This window comes from Haematobia irritans, unplaced genomic scaffold (genome assembly GCF_050003625.1).
Source record: "Haematobia irritans isolate KBUSLIRL unplaced genomic scaffold, ASM5000362v1 scaffold_6, whole genome shotgun sequence".
Lineage (NCBI taxonomy): Eukaryota > Metazoa > Arthropoda > Insecta > Diptera > Muscidae > Haematobia > Haematobia irritans.
In genome coordinates this window covers 382,338-404,390 of record NW_027445819.1, presented here as the reverse complement: position 1 = coordinate 404,390, position 22,053 = coordinate 382,338, and the positions used below count along the sequence as shown (strand labels likewise).

At 36.2% G+C, this 22,053-nt stretch overlaps 3 protein-coding genes across 3 annotated transcripts; all 3 read left to right on the top strand.

Annotated features, from left to right (window-relative positions):
- The first annotated feature begins 4,712 nt into the window (after positions 1–4,712).
- Positions 4,713–5,123, top strand: LOC142242617 (histone H3). Its single transcript, XM_075314184.1, has one exon. It carries the CDS (start codon positions 4,713–4,715, stop codon positions 5,121–5,123), a length of 411 nt encoding a protein of 136 aa, XP_075170299.1.
- Positions 5,124–11,361: 6,238 nt separating this feature from the next.
- On the top strand, positions 11,362–11,772 carry LOC142242630 (histone H3). The gene has a single exon (XM_075314199.1). The coding sequence runs from the start codon at positions 11,362–11,364 to the stop codon at positions 11,770–11,772; it is 411 nt and encodes a 136-aa protein (XP_075170314.1).
- Positions 11,773–17,398: 5,626 nt separating this feature from the next.
- On the top strand, positions 17,399–17,809 carry LOC142242616 (histone H3). The gene has a single exon (XM_075314183.1). It carries the CDS (start codon positions 17,399–17,401, stop codon positions 17,807–17,809), a length of 411 nt encoding a protein of 136 aa, XP_075170298.1.
- Positions 17,810–22,053: the final 4,244 nt, after the last annotated feature.

Here is a 22,053-nt window from a genome sequence, read left to right as displayed (position 1 = left end):
ACAATGAAGCCAACAATGAAATCAACAATGACACCATCAACATCGGGCATAAAAAATGCAAAAATGACACCATCAGCATCCAGCATAGAAAATGCAACAACAACAACATCGGGCATAAAAAATGCCACAACATCAACATCCAACAGCACGAAAACCGGTGCGATTCCAAAAGCAACTCAAGCAGTTACAAATACCGCGGACATGAATACACCGCCCAGTACAAAAACGAATGCAGGAAAACTTTCACCTGCAATAACTATATATAATGTAGGAGTGAGAGAGATCACCAATTTACTTAATATACATCTACAAAAAGATGCATATATAATCAAAATAGCTGGTAAGTCTGCACTATCAATTAGAATTCGTGGTCTTGATAATTTTGACAAAATTAGGAACATATTTAAAGAAAGGGGATATGAGGCCCATACACATACACCTAAGATTTTATTGCCGTACTCGGTACTAATTTTGGGTTTATCCCATGATTATTCTAAAGAGGAGATTTGTGATTTTTTCTTAGAGCAGCCATTTAAAGTAGTTTTCTTAGATGCTAAAAACATTGCTGAGGATAAATGGATAGTACGTCTAGGCAGGGATACGGATATTGAAAGTGTCTATAGGATGAATGTAATCATTAACTGTTGTGTTAAGATGAAGAAAAGCAAGAGCCGCGATGTAGTACAGTGCTATAATTGTCAACGCTTTTCACATGTCTCCTTGAATTGCACAATGAAATATCGGTGCGTTAAGTGTGCTGGTTCACACGGCCCGGGTAAATGTGAAATTTTACCGAAGGGACAAAGGTCAGTGGCTTTGGAGGACGGCTCGGCTATGATTGACGACTCCAAATTGCGGTGTGCGAACTGTGAGGTTGATGGTCATGCCGCCAGCTCTCGTACTTGCCCCAAACGAGTGGCACTTTTGGCGAAAGTGGCTGAAAGGAAATTGGAGGCACAAAATAGGGCTCAGACACGCTCTATAAGATTATCTGGCTTAAATGCCGGCGTTTCATATGCCAGCGCTGCACGCGCACACACCACCGCACATGCAAATATTTCGGACCTGAGTGGCCGGGCAATTCCTCTCCCTGGCCAAATTAGAACAACGGCGACTTTGCCGATGACCACAAATGCTGCCTCACAAAGGGGTAGATCTATTGCAGAGTCTTGCCAAACATACTTTGGCAAAGATATTTTGTCAGTGATGGCTGACATAAGAAATTTTGGCCCTGAATTCAGGAGACTTGAGAGCGAGGGGAATGGCCCCAGTGCACTGTTAGGTTTGCTTATGCATATACAGGGTTTCTAATGATGTTTAAAATTGTATTTATTAATGTCAACTCTATTGTTTCTATCTCTAGGAGACATTTTTTGAGTATTTTTGTCAAGGAACATGACCCTGATGTAGTTTTACTGGCTGAGACCAAATTATCATCGCGACATAGAATTTCACTGAATGGCTATACGATATATAGACAGGATAGGACACAGGGTATGGGAGGAGGTACAGCGGTTTTTATTAGAGATACATTTAAATCGGAGAGAGTCCATATTGATACCGGGTTAATTGAGTCATGTGCCTGTAAAGTTTTCAGATCTGACGGGACGTCGATTATTTTCGTTTCAATGTATTCGAGACCGGGCGATGCCATCAGACAGTGTGACTTGGAGCCGTTGACGGATTTAAACGCTCAGGGGGAGGTATTGATTGGTTGTGACATGAATGCAAGACATATTGATTGGGGGGGTGACGAATGTGACACGAAGGGTAGACAGTTACATCAGTTTTTGATTGACTTTCCGAACTTTGAGACAAGACCAGCGGACTTGCCCACCAGACCAAACGGATTGACAGGGACATATATTGACCTTTTTCTTTGGACAGCGGGTTTATCATATAGTGGACGTGACCTAATTAAGACTCATGAGTATGAATCTGACCACAGGGCTTTGGAATTTACTTTGACGAATCAGGGAATTATTAGTAGGGAAAGGACATCTTATTATGACTTTAAGAAATTTAATATTCGACGTTTTAGGAGACATTTAGACGACAATCTGCCAGGACATGCGTTGCCTATTGACACGAATGCAACGGTGGATGAGATTGATCATTGCATTGATGGCATGAACGATGTTTTTACGGAGGCTATGAGAATATCTATTGCCAAAGTAGAGGCGAGGGCGGGCTTTCTTGGAAATCTCCCACCACATATACTTCGTTTCATTAGGCAACGCAAAAGACTTCGAAGGACGTTACATACGACAGGCGATCCTGGACGACATGCGACTCTTAGGGCGGATATTTACAATTTGGACAGAATTATACAGGGGTCAATCCGGACTTATGAGGAGGATCGCTTCAAGAAACGGTTAGAGGATATACGGGTGAACTCGAGCACGTATAGTAAGGTGAAAAATGCTGTAGGACTGACATCAAGGGAGCCTGTGGGGGACATTGTTGGGGCTGACGGACTGACGATTGTAGATGATGCGCATAAGGCTGAGGCGTTGGCTGTGTATATACAGGGGACACAGATACAAGACGGTTTTACAAGGAATGACTCACTTCGGACTAGAGTAGATAGTGCTGTCTGTGAATTTGGGAATGTTGCCCCTATGGTAAATTTTTCGTTTGAACTTTTGGCGGATGGTTCTATGATATTGGACAGAGATATGTGGTATAACTGCGGTTTTATCACCCCGGGGTCTGTTCGTGATGCCCTGTCCCGAAGACCTCCCAAAAAGTCTTATGGAATTGATGGGGTCCCAGACATTGTTTTGAAACAAGCAAATGAGAATGCCCTGGTATTTCTCACTGTGCTTTTCAACCAATGTCTGAACCTCGGATATTTCCCTAAGATTTGGAAGGAGGCAGTCGTGGTCCCGATTGCTAAACCTGGTGCTGATCGCGGTTCAGTTGGCGGATATAGGCCTATTTCATTATTATCCTCATTTGGAAAATTGTATGAGTCATTTGTACTGGCCAGGATCCAGAGGACCATTGAGGACAAAGACATACTGAGGGACTGCCAATTCGGTTTCCGGCCTGGCCTTGGAACCTCACATGCTCTCATGGCTTTCACCGACTTTGTCGTTAAAGGTTTTGCGAGGAAGTGGGGATCCATAGCGGTTGGGCTGGATTTCGCCAAGGCATTTGACTCAGTATGGCATAATGGACTATTATATAAACTTCGTTCATTCGGCTTTGATCATCAGACGTGTAGGTTAGTAGCAAGCTTTCTTAAAGGACGGATATACAGGGTTAAAGTTGGTGAAAAATTGTCTGGACAGTATGTGGTACACGCAGGGGTGCCCCAGGGCTCTCTGCTGGGACCCATACTGTACAACATTTTCATCAGCGATATTCCTGGGCCTCCTGAGAGAAGTCTGCTACTGACTTATGCCGATGATGTGCTCATAGTGTCCACTGGTCCAAGGGCAAGCAATGTATGTAAAATTATTAATGTTTATTTAGAGGATCTTAATCAGTATTTTGGCGATTGGGGACTACGACTCAACGTGGATAAATGTGTAGCTGTGAAACTCAGGGGCAAACCCAGGGTGACATTCCCAAATTTCAGAAAGCACAAACCGGTACTTATGATAGGCGGGGAACAAATACTGGTAGAGGAATCTATCAAATACTTGGGCGTAATATTTCACGAGAGGTTTGACTTTTGCAGGCACATTGACCATATTCTTAGCAAATCTAGGAAAGTTTATTTTGGGTATTCCAGAGTTCTTCGAATGAGGGAAGGCCTCTCTCCGAGGATAAAATTATTGATTTATAAGCAGATAATTAGACCGATTCTAGCATATGCGTTTCCATGTTTTCTTGGTATATCCTCTCACCAGATGGAGAGGATTCGCAGATGGGAGAGAAGTATAGTGAAAATGTGTATGGGCCTCCGTCACCGTCAATGTGCAGACGGCTCTATCAAAGCGCCTTCATGTAGAAGGATCTATGATACAGCTGGCTTTCATAGGATAGACGTTTTTATGATTCGATGTGCATTGAAACATCTGAATAAATGTAAGGACACCACGAACACGATAGTGCAGGCTTGCATGGAGGCTGACTTTGATCCGCAGTCTAATTTAACTATGAGGCACCTTCGCCCAGCTGCCCTACTGGGCCTGAATGAGCAGGGGTATTTATATTCCGATGATAAATTGATGTATTACCACAGACGCAGTGATTCTCTCGACCTCACCAATACAGTATATATTACTGTACAATAAAATTTGTATATATGTAAATAGTTTATTAGTTTGTAAGTTGTAGATATTATCAAAATTAGTAATAAGTTGTAAATATGTAGCATAGTAATTAGATATAAGTTGAACTGGATTAGTTAATTTGTTTTTCTTTTTGTTTTGTTTTTATCACTACTAAAAACGAGCTGTTTTTAAAGTCCTAAATTTTTGCAGCGATGTTCAAATATTAGCATATCTACGGGTATGTAGAGTAATCGAATATATATTGTTAATCACAAATATAATACATTTTGGAAGACCCTGATAACTATATGGCTGGGTAGTAATTTTAGAAATTTTACATATAGGTTATTGTAAAGTATATAGGAATGAAATGGAATAAAAATAGCCTTTGTGCAAAATCTAAATCTAAAAATCTCGGCACACAAGTAATAACGTTTTGACAGTGTTTGTGTTCATATCTTGTGAAGTGAAGAATTAAAGTGAAAAATGGCTCGTACTAAGCAAACTGCCCGTAAATCTACCGGTGGCAAAGCCCCTCGTAAGCAATTGGCTACTAAAGCTGCTCGTAAGAGTGCCCCAGCCACCGGCGGTGTCAAGAAGCCCCATCGTTTCCGCCCTGGTACCGTTGCTTTGCGTGAAATCCGTCGTTACCAAAAGAGCACAGAATTGTTGATCCGCAAATTGCCTTTCCAACGTTTGGTTCGTGAAATTGCCCAAGATTTCAAAACTGACTTGCGTTTCCAGAGTTCTGCTGTCATGGCCTTGCAAGAAGCTAGCGAAGCCTACTTGGTTGGTCTATTCGAAGATACCAACTTGTGCGCTATCCATGCTAAGCGTGTCACCATCATGCCTAAGGATATCCAATTGGCCAGACGTATTCGTGGAGAACGTGCTTAAATTTTTGACATATTAAAAGCCAACTTTTTTTACAAAAACAATCGGTCCTTTTCAGGACCACAATATTTTTATAAAAAGAGAAAAAATTTTTTCAATACTTTACAGTTGACAAGAATTTATTCTTAATTATTTGATATCAATAAAATATATTGCATTTGTGTTTTTTTTTTTGTATTAGGTTGGATATGAAGGGAATGTTGATATATGATGTAGATTTTGCTTTCCAATGGTTTTACATTTTTTCGTACTCATTCACAATTTATTTTCTATTAATTTATTTTTTCAAAAGAAGAAAAGATATAAGTAGGAGGATTTGTTTCTTATTTTCATCTAATGCTACATTCAATGCGGCAAACATTTTATGAAATATTTTCTAACCCTAATCTAAATCGGAGATGGTTTTTGAATTTTCTAGGGTGTTTATTGTTTATATATTTCCTAAAGTCGTTAGACTTAAATTTATTCCATCTGTTGTTATAATTCTTTTAGTTTTTTTTTTGCGAAATTTTATATCAAAAATAGCCAATTACTTTACTTCTTAAAATTTGGCTAGAGGTGGTATATCAGCTATGGCAAATTTTTATTCATAGTATTTCGATTTAAAATTTTGTTAAAATGGTATTATAATCCGACATGTATTTTTTCTACGATGTTTTAATATTTTTCATATATACATTTCATTTCTTTTGCAAATATTTTAATTTTATGGTTTCAACTATATTCAACATTGTTAACATCGCTGTACATGATATACCACACCTTCACGATTATTTTAACTTTTCGTTACAATTTGACACTTTTTATTATTAATGTTATATTTTAGTAGAAATTTGTGATTTCTATTATATTTTTGAATGAAAATTTCCTAAAACATTTTCACTTTTGAGCTTTCAAATTAATTTGCAGAAAAACTTTTATTCATGGAAAATATCCCAATATGATGAATTCCACTGTCATAGACGACATAATATAATTGAATATTTTACCATGAAAACTATGCAAAATGTATAATTTTTTCGTATTTTTTTAAAGAAAACATATCAAGATTCCCTATAATTTTTTTATTTTATACAATTTTCAATAAAAATACTAAAATTTATATAATTTAGTTGGAAATTTATGATGACACTTTTATAAACTTTCAACTCAAAAGATTATAATACTCTAGTCCTTCAATATTATTAATTGAAGTCCTTTTTGTCATTTAGGTGGATATCTCTACTAGAGAAATGTGATAAATTCCAATTAAATATATTTACTATGTCATCATAAATTTAATTATTCTATCAAAACTTTTGTGAAAAAATTTATTCTCTTCCACACAAGAATTCACAAAATTTCGTAGCTGACTACTATGTACTTCTCATAATTCCGATGTACCCAAGAATAGCTACGTTGATTTTGAAATCTGTTGAACGGTAAAAAATATATATAACCAACGTACACGCGTGTTAGTGTATATTAGTGTTTGAAGTGAAAAATATAGTGAAACATGTCTGACGCCGCCGTAGTTGAAGCCACCGCATCTCCAGTTGCCGCTGTTGAGAAAAAGGCACCTAAAAAAGCTGCTGCCAAGGCAAAGAAGCCCTCTGCTGCCCCATCTCATCCACCAACCCAACAAATGGTCGATGCTGCCATCAAAACATTGAAAGAACGTGGTGGTTCATCATTGCCTGCCATCAAGAAATATTTGGCCAGCACCTACAAAGTTGATGCCCAAAAATTGGCTCCCTTCATCAAGAAGTATTTGAAGGGCGCTGTTGCCAGTGGAAAATTGATCCAAACTAAAGGTAAGGGTGCATCTGGTTCATTCAAAATGTCTAAAGCAATGAGCGCCGAAAAGAAGAAGGCCCCAGCTGGTGATAAGAAAAAGAAGGCTGCCGCACCCAAAAAGGCCAGTGGAGAAAAGAAGGCTGCTGCAAAGAAACCTTCTGCCGCTAAGAAGACAGCAGAAAAGAAGAAGACCGAAAAGGCTAAGGCTAAAACTGCCAAAAAGACCGGTACAGTTAAAGCTAAACCAGCAAAAACCGCCGCCAAGGCCAAGGCCTCCGCCACAAAACCAAAAGCACCCAAGGCAAAAACAGTAGCAGCAGCCAAACCCAAAAAGGCCGCCGCTGCCAAGAAACCAGCTGCTAAAAAAGCCGCCGCCAAGAAGTAAATTTTCTATTTCATGGCAGAATGATTATTTTCGATATTCGAAAGCAGTTTATCTAACAGCCCTTTTCAGGGCTACAAAATATCTTTGAAAAAGAGAACAAATTTTATGCAAACAATTTTGTTTTTTTACCTAATTTTTATTTAAATAAATATACATTGTACTTAATCTATTTTTCACGGTAAAATTGAAATTTATAATCACATGTTTTATGGGAATTTTTCCAAAACTGGATTAGCCAATTGGGATGTGGTAATAAACCGCAGCAATTAGAATTCTAGAAAAAAAGGTTTCATGTACCTACGCATAGAGTCATCATCAAAACTCTCTCTCACACACACACATCCTTTAACTACGCCATTTACAGTAATGCATACGATCAATGTAATAGAGTCTTTTACTCTGAGAAAAATATTATAGCGACGTTATTATAATGAAGAAAAATAAAAAGAAGAAATATTGAAGTCTTTTACTCTGAGAAAAATATTATAGCGACGTTATTATAATGAAGAAAAATAAAAAGAAGAAATATTGAAGAAACAGTAATGAAATGCCAAATTAGAATTTTAATAGAAGTTAGACATAGTAATGAAATGCCATAATAGAATTTTAATAAAATGAAGATTACAACATTGAATTTATCTTAGTTGAAAAATCAATTATTTGTTATTATTCGATGGAAGATGTATTTATTTTTTTTTTTGTTATTGAAATAAAATAAGGATATTTTGTTTTTAGTTGATCAACAAAGAAAATCTCTTTTTTAATGATTTTTGTGGCCCTGAAAAGGGCCTTTGATGGTGGAGGAAATAAATTTTCGACGAAATATAAAGCCATTTACTTGGAGCTGGTGTACTTAGTAACGGCTTTGGTACCTTCACTGACAGCGTGCTTAGCCAATTCACCGGGCAATAATAGACGAACGGCAGTTTGGATTTCCCGACTGGTGATGGTGGAACGCTTGTTGTAGTGAGCCAAACGAGAGGCTTCGGCGGCAATACGTTCGAAGATATCATTAACGAAACTGTTCATGATGCTCATTGCCTTTGAAGAGATACCAGTATCGGGATGTACTTGCTTCAACACTTTGTAAATGTAGATGGCATAACTCTCCTTACGCTTGGTGCGTCTCTTGGTCTTGTCACCCTTTGTGATGTTCTTTTGGGCTTTGCCGGCCTTCTTTGCTGCTTTACCACTGGCTTTTGGAGGCATTTTCACTATTTTTTTTTTCACACAAACACTGTTTACACTGTTCAAAAGAGAATTTTGTGTGTGCGCAGCGATGAGCACACATTTGTACCATTTCGTGGACAAGATATTCAGGTAGCCTCTTCGTGCAGCAAAACAACCCTCAAATGTATTAAATAGCTCGAACGAAAAGTATATAAAGAACTGACAACTAGTTAAACGCTATCATTAGTGTTTTGTGAAGTGAAGTGAAAAAGAAAAAAAAATTGAAACATGTCTGGACGCGGTAAAGGTGGCAAAGTTAAGGGAAAGGCAAAGTCTCGTTCCAATCGTGCTGGGCTTCAATTCCCCGTCGGTCGTATTCATCGTCTTTTGCGCAAAGGCAACTATGCTGAGCGTGTTGGTGCTGGAGCTCCAGTTTACTTGGCTGCTGTGATGGAATACTTGGCCGCTGAAGTTCTTGAATTGGCTGGTAACGCTGCTCGTGACAACAAAAAGACAAGAATTATCCCTCGTCACTTGCAATTGGCTATCCGTAATGACGAAGAATTGAACAAATTGTTGTCCGGTGTCACCATTGCTCAAGGTGGTGTATTGCCAAACATCCAAGCTGTTCTCTTGCCCAAGAAGACCGAAAAGAAGGCTTAAATTATCTACAAGAAAATGTAAATACAGACCATCGTATCTCTATCAAACAACAATCCGTCCTTTTCAGGACGACAAAACATTTTTAAAAAGAGAAAAAATATTTTCAAACAATATAATTTCATACATACTTTTTTTCAGTAACAATAAAATTTACTATAAAAAAATTATATGAAGATATATATACATATATTTAGTTTTCATCTGTTATGACATCGAAAAATTTCGTCACTTCATTTTTTCATTTTGTTCCTATCTAATGTCATTTATTCCTAATATCGAAAAACAACAAATTCCCACCAATTTCATTAAGAGAGCATTCGTTTTCTGAGCCGAAGTGTTTTTATTTTCATCTGTATCAACTCTGATTATTTACTACATATGTATCTTTTGTATGCTTTGGCAAAGCCGAAGTCTAGTAGGATCGTAAGTGTTCGTAACTTCTAGCGGGAAGTTGCAAATAGTTGATGACAGAGAAAGCTGTTTGTATCAATACATACATAACTGATTTCTGCAAAAAGAGAGTAAGAACGTCACGCAAAAGAACAAATAAATGACACTAGGATCGAGTACAGTGCAACATAGAATCATTTTCTTTGATTTCTGCAAAAAGAGAGTAAGAGAATCATAGAATCATTTTCTTTGGGGAATGGGACGAGAAATGACATATAGAGAATTGCATATATGTTTCGTATGTATTACATTCGTAGTGTTTTTCTTTTGTAGCGTATGTCATGTTTTTCAAGTGCCGACGGCAGAAAAATAGCATAGTAGTCGCCTTTGGTAAGTCCATACATAATTGTTTCATTGGGTTAGTAACAATGTTTTGCCGACGGCAAACCAAATGTTTGTAATTTTATTTAAACCAAGTAAATTTAAAATTTTATTATTAAAATAATTAAATAAATTTGTAACAAGATGATCTCTTTTGTAAATATATTTTGTGGTCCTGAAAAGGACCGATTGTTTTTGTATTAAAGTATTTAAATATTCTCCAAATAGCGTCAAGAAAATGTTTAACCGCCGAAACCGTACAAAGTGCGGCCTTGTCTCTTCAAAGCGTAGACGACATCCATAGCGGTGACGGTTTTACGCTTAGCATTAGTCTTGTGTCGTTCCGGAACGAACTAGTTCCAATGAACGGTTCACTAAAAGGAACGATTGTCACTAGTTCCATCTCTTTCGTCCTCGTCGTTCCTTTTGTCATTTAGTTTTATGTTCATCTTACGCTCCATAGTTCCGCGGATCGCAATTTGATTTTTTGACTTTTGTTTGAGATATTTGACAATTTATTCATTTTGGCGCGTATGTATATTAAATCATTGATTGGTATGCTGCTATTCAATAGAACCATTAGTTCCATTTCAGGAACTAATGATTCTTAATTTCTTGCAATGAGTTTAGTTACTTCTTTAAATTTTCCATTCATTATTTTTTCTTCCTATATTTCTATAAACTGTTTTAAGTAATTTTATTCAATTTTTAATATTGTTTGTATCTTTCATTTGACCACGAACTTCGTTGCACAAAGTAAACAATGTCATCTCTGTCTTTAGTAGATGACAGTGATGACAAATATAAAAAGCTGGAACGAAAAGGAACGATGGAACGATTTGAAGGAACTAGTTCCTTTGTACAAAAGGAACGACGAGTCCGAATCACTATGGTGAACGATTTTGCCCAAGACTACTTAGCATGTTCGGTGTAGGTGACAGCATCACGAATAACGTTTTCCAAAAACACCTTGAGGACACCACGGGTTTCTTCGTATATCAATCCAGAGATACGTTTTACACCGCCACGACGAGCCAAACGTCTGATTGCAGGCTTGGTAATACCTTGGATGTTATCACGCAACACTTTACGATGACGTTTAGCGCCACCTTTTCCCAAGCCTTTGCCACCTTTACCACGACCAGTCATTTTTCACTTTTAAATTTCACTTCACGAATGATGCACAAGAACTAATACTGTTCCGCAGCCTATGCGCTTCTATTTATACAAAAATTCCTTGAAATGCTTACTAATATTAATAACACGATCTACCCTCGGGTTCGTTCGTGTATACTTCGTGTATATACAGGCAGCTGTAAGATACAATATTTCAATCTTTCCCCACACACACCCTTAACTAACAGTTTGCGCGCTCAATTTTTCTATAAATATGCGCGTTCATGCTCGGCACACAAGTAATAACGTTTTGACAGTGTTTGTGTTCATATCTTGTGAAGTGAAGAATTAAAGTGAAAAATGGCTCGTACTAAGCAAACTGCCCGTAAATCTACCGGTGGCAAAGCCCCTCGTAAGCAATTGGCTACTAAAGCTGCTCGTAAGAGTGCCCCAGCCACCGGCGGTGTCAAGAAGCCCCATCGTTTCCGCCCTGGTACCGTTGCTTTGCGTGAAATCCGTCGTTACCAAAAGAGCACAGAATTGTTGATCCGCAAATTGCCTTTCCAACGTTTGGTTCGTGAAATTGCCCAAGATTTCAAAACTGACTTGCGTTTCCAGAGTTCTGCTGTCATGGCCTTGCAAGAAGCTAGCGAAGCCTACTTGGTTGGTCTATTCGAAGATACCAACTTGTGCGCTATCCATGCTAAGCGTGTCACCATCATGCCTAAGGATATCCAATTGGCCAGACGTATTCGTGGAGAACGTGCTTAAATTTTTGACATATTAAAAGCCAACTTTTTTTACAAAAACAATCGGTCCTTTTCAGGACCACAATATTTTTATAAAAAGAGAAAAAATTTTTTCAATACTTTACAGTTGACAAGAATTTATTCTTAATTATTTGATATCAATAAAATATATTGCATTTGTGTTTTTTTTTTTGTATTAGGTTGGATATGAAGGGAATGTTGATATATGATGTAGATTTTGCTTTCCAATGGTTTTACATTTTTTCGTACTCATTCACAATTTATTTTCTATTAATTTATTTTTTCAAAAGAAGAAAAGATATAAGTAGGAGGATTTGTTTCTTATTTTCATCTAATGCTACATTCAATGCGGCAAACATTTTATGAAATATTTTCTAACCCTAATCTAAATCGGAGATGGTTTTTGAATTTTCTAGGGTGTTTATTGTTTATATATTTCCTAAAGTCGTTAGACTTAAATTTATTCCATCTGTTGTTATAATTCTTTTAGTTTTTTTTTTGCGAAATTTTATATCAAAAATAGCCAATTACTTTACTTCTTAAAATTTGGCTAGAGGTGGTATATCAGCTATGGCAAATTTTTATTCATAGTATTTCGATTTAAAATTTTGTTAAAATGGTATTATAATCCGACATGTATTTTTTCTACGATGTTTTAATATTTTTCATATATACATTTCATTTCTTTTGCAAATATTTTAATTTTATGGTTTCAACTATATTCAACATTGTTAACATCGCTGTACATGATATACCACACCTTCACGATTATTTTAACTTTTCGTTACAATTTGACACTTTTTATTATTAATGTTATATTTTAGTAGAAATTTGTGATTTCTATTATATTTTTGAATGAAAATTTCCTAAAACATTTTCACTTTTGAGCTTTCAAATTAATTTGCAGAAAAACTTTTATTCATGGAAAATATCCCAATATGATGAATTCCACTGTCATAGACGACATAATATAATTGAATATTTTACCATGAAAACTATGCAAAATGTATAATTTTTTCGTATTTTTTTAAAGAAAACATATCAAGATTCCCTATAATTTTTTTATTTTATACAATTTTCAATAAAAATACTAAAATTTATATAATTTAGTTGGAAATTTATGATGACACTTTTATAAACTTTCAACTCAAAAGATTATAATACTCTAGTCCTTCAATATTATTAATTGAAGTCCTTTTTGTCATTTAGGTGGATATCTCTACTAGAGAAATGTGATAAATTCCAATTAAATATATTTACTATGTCATCATAAATTTAATTATTCTATCAAAACTTTTGTGAAAAAATTTATTCTCTTCCACACAAGAATTCACAAAATTTCGTAGCTGACTACTATGTACTTCTCATAATTCCGATGTACCCAAGAATAGCTACGTTGAACGGTAAAAAATATATATAACCAACGTACACGCGTGTTAGTGTATATTAGTGTTTGAAGTGAAAAATATAGTGAAACATGTCTGACGCCGCCGTAGTTGAAGCCACCGCATCTCCAGTTGCCGCTGTTGAGAAAAAGGCACCTAAAAAAGCTGCTGCCAAGGCAAAGAAGCCCTCTGCTGCCCCATCTCATCCACCAACCCAACAAATGGTCGATGCTGCCATCAAAACATTGAAAGAACGTGGTGGTTCATCATTGCCTGCCATCAAGAAATATTTGGCCAGCACCTACAAAGTTGATGCCCAAAAATTGGCTCCCTTCATCAAGAAGTATTTGAAGGGCGCTGTTGCCAGTGGAAAATTGATCCAAACTAAAGGTAAGGGTGCATCTGGTTCATTCAAAATGTCTAAAGCAATGAGCGCCGAAAAGAAGAAGGCCCCAGCTGGTGATAAGAAAAAGAAGGCTGCCGCACCCAAAAAGGCCAGTGGAGAAAAGAAGGCTGCTGCAAAGAAACCTTCTGCCGCTAAGAAGACAGCAGAAAAGAAGAAGACCGAAAAGGCTAAGGCTAAAACTGCCAAAAAGACCGGTACAGTTAAAGCTAAACCAGCAAAAACCGCCGCCAAGGCCAAGGCCTCCGCCACAAAACCAAAAGCACCCAAGGCAAAAACAGTAGCAGCAGCCAAACCCAAAAAGGCCGCCGCTGCCAAGAAACCAGCTGCTAAAAAAGCCGCCGCCAAGAAGTAAATTTTCTATTTCATGGCAGAATGATTATTTTCGATATTCGAAAGCAGTTTATCTAACAGCCCTTTTCAGGGCTACAAAATATCTTTGAAAAAGAGAACAAATTTTATGCAAACAATTTTGTTTTTTTACCTAATTTTTATTTAAATAAATATACATTGTACTTAATCTATTTTTCACGGTAAAATTGAAATTTATAATCACATGTTTTATGGGAATTTTTCCAAAACTGGATTAGCCAATTGGGATGTGGTAATAAACCGCAGCAATTAGAATTCTAGAAAAAAAGGTTTCATGTACCTACGCATAGAGTCATCATCAAAACTCTCTCTCACACACACACATCCTTTAACTACGCCATTTACAGTAATGCATACGATCAATGTAATAGAGTCTTTTACTCTGAGAAAAATATTATAGCGACGTTATTATAATGAAGAAAAATAAAAAGAAGAAATATTGAAGTCTTTTACTCTGAGAAAAATATTATAGCGACGTTATTATAATGAAGAAAAATAAAAAGAAGAAATATTGAAGAAACAGTAATGAAATGCCAAATTAGAATTTTAATAGAAGTTAGACATAGTAATGAAATGCCATAATAGAATTTTAATAAAATGAAGATTACAACATTGAATTTATCTTAGTTGAAAAATCAATTATTTGTTATTATTCGATGGAAGATGTATTTATTTTTTTTTTTGTTATTGAAATAAAATAAGGATATTTTGTTTTTAGTTGATCAACAAAGAAAATCTCTTTTTTAATGATTTTTGTGGCCCTGAAAAGGGCCTTTGATGGTGGAGGAAATAAATTTTCGACGAAATATAAAGCCATTTACTTGGAGCTGGTGTACTTAGTAACGGCTTTGGTACCTTCACTGACAGCGTGCTTAGCCAATTCACCGGGCAATAATAGACGAACGGCAGTTTGGATTTCCCGACTGGTGATGGTGGAACGCTTGTTGTAGTGAGCCAAACGAGAGGCTTCGGCGGCAATACGTTCGAAGATATCATTAACGAAACTGTTCATGATGCTCATTGCCTTTGAAGAGATACCAGTATCGGGATGTACTTGCTTCAACACTTTGTAAATGTAGATGGCATAACTCTCCTTACGCTTGGTGCGTCTCTTGGTCTTGTCACCCTTTGTGATGTTCTTTTGGGCTTTGCCGGCCTTCTTTGCTGCTTTACCACTGGCTTTTGGAGGCATTTTCACTATTTTTTTTTCACACAAACACTGTTTACACTGTTCAAAAGAGAATTTTGTGTGTGCGCAGCGATGAGCACACATTTGTACCATTTCGTGGACAAGATATTCAGGTAGCCTCTTCGTGCAGCAAAACAACCCTCAAATGTATTAAATAGCTCGAACGAAAAGTATATAAAGAACTGACAACTAGTTAAACGCTATCATTAGTGTTTTGTGAAGTGAAGTGAAAAAGAAAAAAAAATTGAAACATGTCTGGACGCGGTAAAGGTGGCAAAGTTAAGGGAAAGGCAAAGTCTCGTTCCAATCGTGCTGGGCTTCAATTCCCCGTCGGTCGTATTCATCGTCTTTTGCGCAAAGGCAACTATGCTGAGCGTGTTGGTGCTGGAGCTCCAGTTTACTTGGCTGCTGTGATGGAATACTTGGCCGCTGAAGTTCTTGAATTGGCTGGTAACGCTGCTCGTGACAACAAAAAGACAAGAATTATCCCTCGTCACTTGCAATTGGCTATCCGTAATGACGAAGAATTGAACAAATTGTTGTCCGGTGTCACCATTGCTCAAGGTGGTGTATTGCCAAACATCCAAGCTGTTCTCTTGCCCAAGAAGACCGAAAAGAAGGCTTAAATTATCTACAAGAAAATGTAAATACAGACCATCGTATCTCTATCAAACAACAATCCGTCCTTTTCAGGACGACAAAACATTTTTAAAAAGAGAAAAAATATTTTCAAACAATATAATTTCATACATACTTTTTTTCAGTAACAATAAAATTTACTATAAAAAAATTATATGAAGATATATATACATATATTTAGTTTTCATCTGTTATGACATCGAAAAATTTCGTCACTTCATTTTTTCATTTTGTTCCTATCTAATGTCATTTATTCCTAATATCGAAAAACAACAAATTCCCACCAATTTCATTAAGAGAGCATTCGTTTTCTGAGCCGAAGTGTTTTTATTTTCATCTGTATCAACTCTGATTATTTACTACATATGTATCTTTTGTATGCTTTGGCAAAGCCGAAGTCTAGTAGGATCGTAAGTGTTCGTAACTTCTAGCGGGAAGTTGCAAATAGTTGATGACAGAGAAAGCTGTTTGTATCAATACATACATAACTGATTTCTGCAAAAAGAGAGTAAGAACGTCACGCAAAAGAACAAATAAATGACACTAGGATCGAGTACAGTGCAACATAGAATCATTTTCTTTGATTTCTGCAAAAAGAGAGTAAGAGAATCATAGAATCATTTTCTTTGGGGAATGGGACGAGAAATGACATATAGAGAATTGCATATATGTTTCGTATGTATTACATTCGTAGTGTTTTTCTTTTGTAGCGTATGTCATGTTTTTCAAGTGCCGACGGCAGAAAAATAGCATAGTAGTCGCCTTTGGTAAGTCCATACATAATTGTTTCATTGGGTTAGTAACAATGTTTTGCCGACGGCAAACCAAATGTTTGTAATTTTATTTAAACCAAGTAAATTTAAAATTTTATTATTAAAATAATTAAATAAATTTGTAACAAGATGATCTCTTTTGTAAATATATTTTGTGGTCCTGAAAAGGACCGATTGTTTTTGTATTAAAGTATTTAAATATTCTCCAAATAGCGTCAAGAAAATGTTTAACCGCCGAAACCGTACAAAGTGCGGCCTTGTCTCTTCAAAGCGTAGACGACATCCATAGCGGTGACGGTTTTACGCTTAGCATGTTCGGTGTAGGTGACAGCATCACGAATAACGTTTTCCAAAAACACCTTGAGGACACCACGGGTTTCTTCGTATATCAATCCAGAGATACGTTTTACACCGCCACGACGAGCCAAACGTCTGATTGCAGGCTTGGTAATACCTTGGATGTTATCACGCAACACTTTACGATGACGTTTAGCGCCACCTTTTCCCAAGCCTTTGCCACCTTTACCACGACCAGTCATTTTTCACTTTTAAATTTCACTTCACGAATGATGCACAAGAACTAATACTGTTCCGCAGCCTATGCGCTTCTATTTATACAAAAATTCCTTGAAATGCTTACTAATATTAATAACACGATCTACCCTCGGGTTCGTTCGTGTATACTTCGTGTATATACAGGCAGCTGTAAGATACAATATTTCAATCTTTCCCCACACACACCCTTAACTAACAGTTTGCGCGCTCAATTTTTCTATAAATATGCGCGTTCATGCTCGGCACACAAGTAATAACGTTTTGACAGTGTTTGTGTTCATATCTTGTGAAGTGAAGAATTAAAGTGAAAAATGGCTCGTACTAAGCAAACTGCCCGTAAATCTACCGGTGGCAAAGCCCCTCGTAAGCAATTGGCTACTAAAGCTGCTCGTAAGAGTGCCCCAGCCACCGGCGGTGTCAAGAAGCCCCATCGTTTCCGCCCTGGTACCGTTGCTTTGCGTGAAATCCGTCGTTACCAAAAGAGCACAGAATTGTTGATCCGCAAATTGCCTTTCCAACGTTTGGTTCGTGAAATTGCCCAAGATTTCAAAACTGACTTGCGTTTCCAGAGTTCTGCTGTCATGGCCTTGCAAGAAGCTAGCGAAGCCTACTTGGTTGGTCTATTCGAAGATACCAACTTGTGCGCTATCCATGCTAAGCGTGTCACCATCATGCCTAAGGATATCCAATTGGCCAGACGTATTCGTGGAGAACGTGCTTAAATTTTTGACATATTAAAAGCCAACTTTTTTTACAAAAACAATCGGTCCTTTTCAGGACCACAATATTTTTATAAAAAGAGAAAAAATTTTTTCAATACTTTACAGTTGACAAGAATTTATTCTTAATTATTTGATATCAATAAAATATATTGCATTTGTGTTTTTTTTTTTGTATTAGGTTGGATATGAAGGGAATGTTGATATATGATGTAGATTTTGCTTTCCAATGGTTTTACATTTTTTCGTACTCATTCACAATTTATTTTCTATTAATTTATTTTTTCAAAAGAAGAAAAGATATAAGTAGGAGGATTTGTTTCTTATTTTCATCTAATGCTACATTCAATGCGGCAAACATTTTATGAAATATTTTCTAACCCTAATCTAAATCGGAGATGGTTTTTGAATTTTCTAGGGTGTTTATTGTTTATATATTTCCTAAAGTCGTTAGACTTAAATTTATTCCATCTGTTGTTATAATTCTTTTAGTTTTTTTTTTGCGAAATTTTATATCAAAAATAGCCAATTACTTTACTTCTTAAAATTTGGCTAGAGGTGGTATATCAGCTATGGCAAATTTTTATTCATAGTATTTCGATTTAAAATTTTGTTAAAATGGTATTATAATCCGACATGTATTTTTTCTACGATGTTTTAATATTTTTCATATATACATTTCATTTCTTTTGCAAATATTTTAATTTTATGGTTTCAACTATATTCAACATTGTTAACATCGCTGTACATGATATACCACACCTTCACGATTATTTTAACTTTTCGTTACAATTTGACACTTTTTATTATTAATGTTATATTTTAGTAGAAATTTGTGATTTCTATTATATTTTTGAATGAAAATTTCCTAAAACATTTTCACTTTTGAGCTTTCAAATTAATTTGCAGAAAAACTTTTATTCATGGAAAATATCCCAATATGATGAATTCCACTGTCATAGACGACATAATATAATTGAATATTTTACCATGAAAACTATGCAAAATGTATAATTTTTTCGTATTTTTTTAAAGAAAACATATCAAGATTCCCTATAATTTTTTTATTTTATACAATTTTCAATAAAAATACTAAAATTTATATAATTTAGTTGGAAATTTATGATGACACTTTTATAAACTTTCAACTCAAAAGATTATAATACTCTAGTCCTTCAATATTATTAATTGAAGTCCTTTTTGTCATTTAGGTGGATATCTCTACTAGAGAAATGTGATAAATTCCAATTAAATATATTTACTATGTCATCATAAATTTAATTATTCTATCAAAACTTTTGTGAAAAAATTTATTCTCTTCCACACAAGAATTCACAAAATTTCGTAGCTGACTACTATGTACTTCTCATAATTCCGATGTACCCAAGAATAGCTACGTTGAACGGTAAAAAATATATATAACCAACGTACACGCGTGTTAGTGTATATTAGTGTTTGAAGTGAAAAATATAGTGAAACATGTCTGACGCCGCCGTAGTTGAAGCCACCGCATCTCCAGTTGCCGCTGTTGAGAAAAAGGCACCTAAAAAAGCTGCTGCCAAGGCAAAGAAGCCCTCTGCTGCCCCATCTCATCCACCAACCCAACAAATGGTCGATGCTGCCATCAAAACATTGAAAGAACGTGGTGGTTCATCATTGCCTGCCATCAAGAAATATTTGGCCAGCACCTACAAAGTTGATGCCCAAAAATTGGCTCCCTTCATCAAGAAGTATTTGAAGGGCGCTGTTGCCAGTGGAAAATTGATCCAAACTAAAGGTAAGGGTGCATCTGGTTCATTCAAAATGTCTAAAGCAATGAGCGCCGAAAAGAAGAAGGCCCCAGCTGGTGATAAGAAAAAGAAGGCTGCCGCACCCAAAAAGGCCAGTGGAGAAAAGAAGGCTGCTGCAAAGAAACCTTCTGCCGCTAAGAAGACAGCAGAAAAGAAGAAGACCGAAAAGGCTAAGGCTAAAACTGCCAAAAAGACCGGTACAGTTAAAGCTAAACCAGCAAAAACCGCCGCCAAGGCCAAGGCCTCCGCCACAAAACCAAAAGCACCCAAGGCAAAAACAGTAGCAGCAGCCAAACCCAAAAAGGCCGCCGCTGCCAAGAAACCAGCTGCTAAAAAAGCCGCCGCCAAGAAGTAAATTTTCTATTTCATGGCAGAATGATTATTTTCGATATTCGAAAGCAGTTTATCTAACAGCCCTTTTCAGGGCTACAAAATATCTTTGAAAAAGAGAACAAATTTTATGCAAACAATTTTGTTTTTTTACCTAATTTTTATTTAAATAAATATACATTGTACTTAATCTATTTTTCACGGTAAAATTGAAATTTATAATCACATGTTTTATGGGAATTTTTCCAAAACTGGATTAGCCAATTGGGATGTGGTAATAAACCGCAGCAATTAGAATTCTAGAAAAAAAGGTTTCATGTACCTACGCATAGAGTCATCATCAAAACTCTCTCTCACACACACACATCCTTTAACTACGCCATTTACAGTAATGCATACGATCAATGTAATAGAGTCTTTTACTCTGAGAAAAATATTATAGCGACGTTATTATAATGAAGAAAAATAAAAAGAAGAAATATTGAAGTCTTTTACTCTGAGAAAAATATTATAGCGACGTTATTATAATGAAGAAAAATAAAAAGAAGAAATATTGAAGAAACAGTAATGAAATGCCAAATTAGAATTTTAATAGAAGTTAGACATAGTAATGAAATGCCATAATAGAATTTTAATAAAATGAAGATTACAACATTGAATTTATCTTAGTTGAAAAATCAATTATTTGTTATTATTCGATGGAAGATGTATTTATTTTTTTTTTTGTTATTGAAATAAAATAAGGATATTTTGTTTTTAGTTGATCAACAAAGAAAATCTCTTTTTTAATGATTTTTGTGGCCCTGAAAAGGGCCTTTGATGGTGGAGGAAATAAATTTTCGACGAAATATAAAGCCATTTACTTGGAGCTGGTGTACTTAGTAACGGCTTTGGTACCTTCACTGACAGCGTGCTTAGCCAATTCACCGGGCAATAATAGACGAACGGCAGTTTGGATTTCCCGACTGGTGATGGTGGAACGCTTGTTGTAGTGAGCCAAACGAGAGGCTTCGGCGGCAATACGTTCGAAGATATCATTAACGAAACTGTTCATGATGCTCATTGCCTTTGAAGAGATACCAGTATCGGGATGTACTTGCTTCAACACTTTGTAAATGTAGATGGCATAACTCTCCTTACGCTTGGTGCGTCTCTTGGTCTTGTCACCCTTTGTGATGTTCTTTTGGGCTTTGCCGGCCTTCTTTGCTGCTTTACCACTGGCTTTTGGAGGCATTTTCACTATTTTTTTTTCACACAAACACTTTAACACTGCTTAGAGAAATTTGTGTGTGCGCAGCAGTGAGCACACATTTGTACCATTTCGTGCACAAGATATTCAGGTAGCGGAAAACGAGCAGCAAAACAACCCCCAAATGTATTAAATAGCTCGAACGAAAAGTATATAAAGAACTGACAACTAGTTAAACGCTATCATTAGTGTTTTGTGAAGTGAAGTGAAAAAGAAAAAAAAATTGAAACATGTCTGGACGCGGTAAAGGTGGCAAAGTTAAGGGAAAGGCAAAGTCTCGTTCCAATCGTGCTGGGCTTCAATTCCCCGTCGGTCGTATTCATCGTCTTTTGCGCAAAGGCAACTATGCTGAGCGTGTTGGTGCTGGAGCTCCAGTTTACTTGGCTGCTGTGATGGAATACTTGGCCGCTGAAGTTCTTGAATTGGCTGGTAACGCTGCTCGTGACAACAAAAAGACAAGAATTATCCCTCGTCACTTGCAATTGGCTATCCGTAATGACGAAGAATTGAACAAATTGTTGTCCGGTGTCACCATTGCTCAAGGTGGTGTATTGCCAAACATCCAAGCTGTTCTCTTGCCCAAGAAGACCGAAAAGAAGGCTTAAATTATCTACAAGAAAATGTAAATACAGACCATCGTATCTCTATCAAACAACAATCCGTCCTTTTCAGGACGACAAAACATTTTTAAAAAGAGAAAAAATATTTTCAAATAATATAATTTCATACATACTTTTTTCTGTAACAATAAAATTTACTATAAAAAATTTATATGAAGATATATATACATATATTTAGTTTAGTTATGGCATCGAAAAATTTCGTCACTTCATTTTTTCATTTTGTTCCTATCTAATGCCATTTATTCCTAATATCGA

Coding starts and splice junctions, on each gene's coding strand:
- LOC142242617 (XM_075314184.1), top strand. CDS start 4,713: ATGGCTCGTACTAAGCAAACTGCCCGTAAATCTACCGGTGGCAAAGCC.
- LOC142242630 (XM_075314199.1), top strand. CDS start 11,362: ATGGCTCGTACTAAGCAAACTGCCCGTAAATCTACCGGTGGCAAAGCC.
- LOC142242616 (XM_075314183.1), top strand. CDS start 17,399: ATGGCTCGTACTAAGCAAACTGCCCGTAAATCTACCGGTGGCAAAGCC.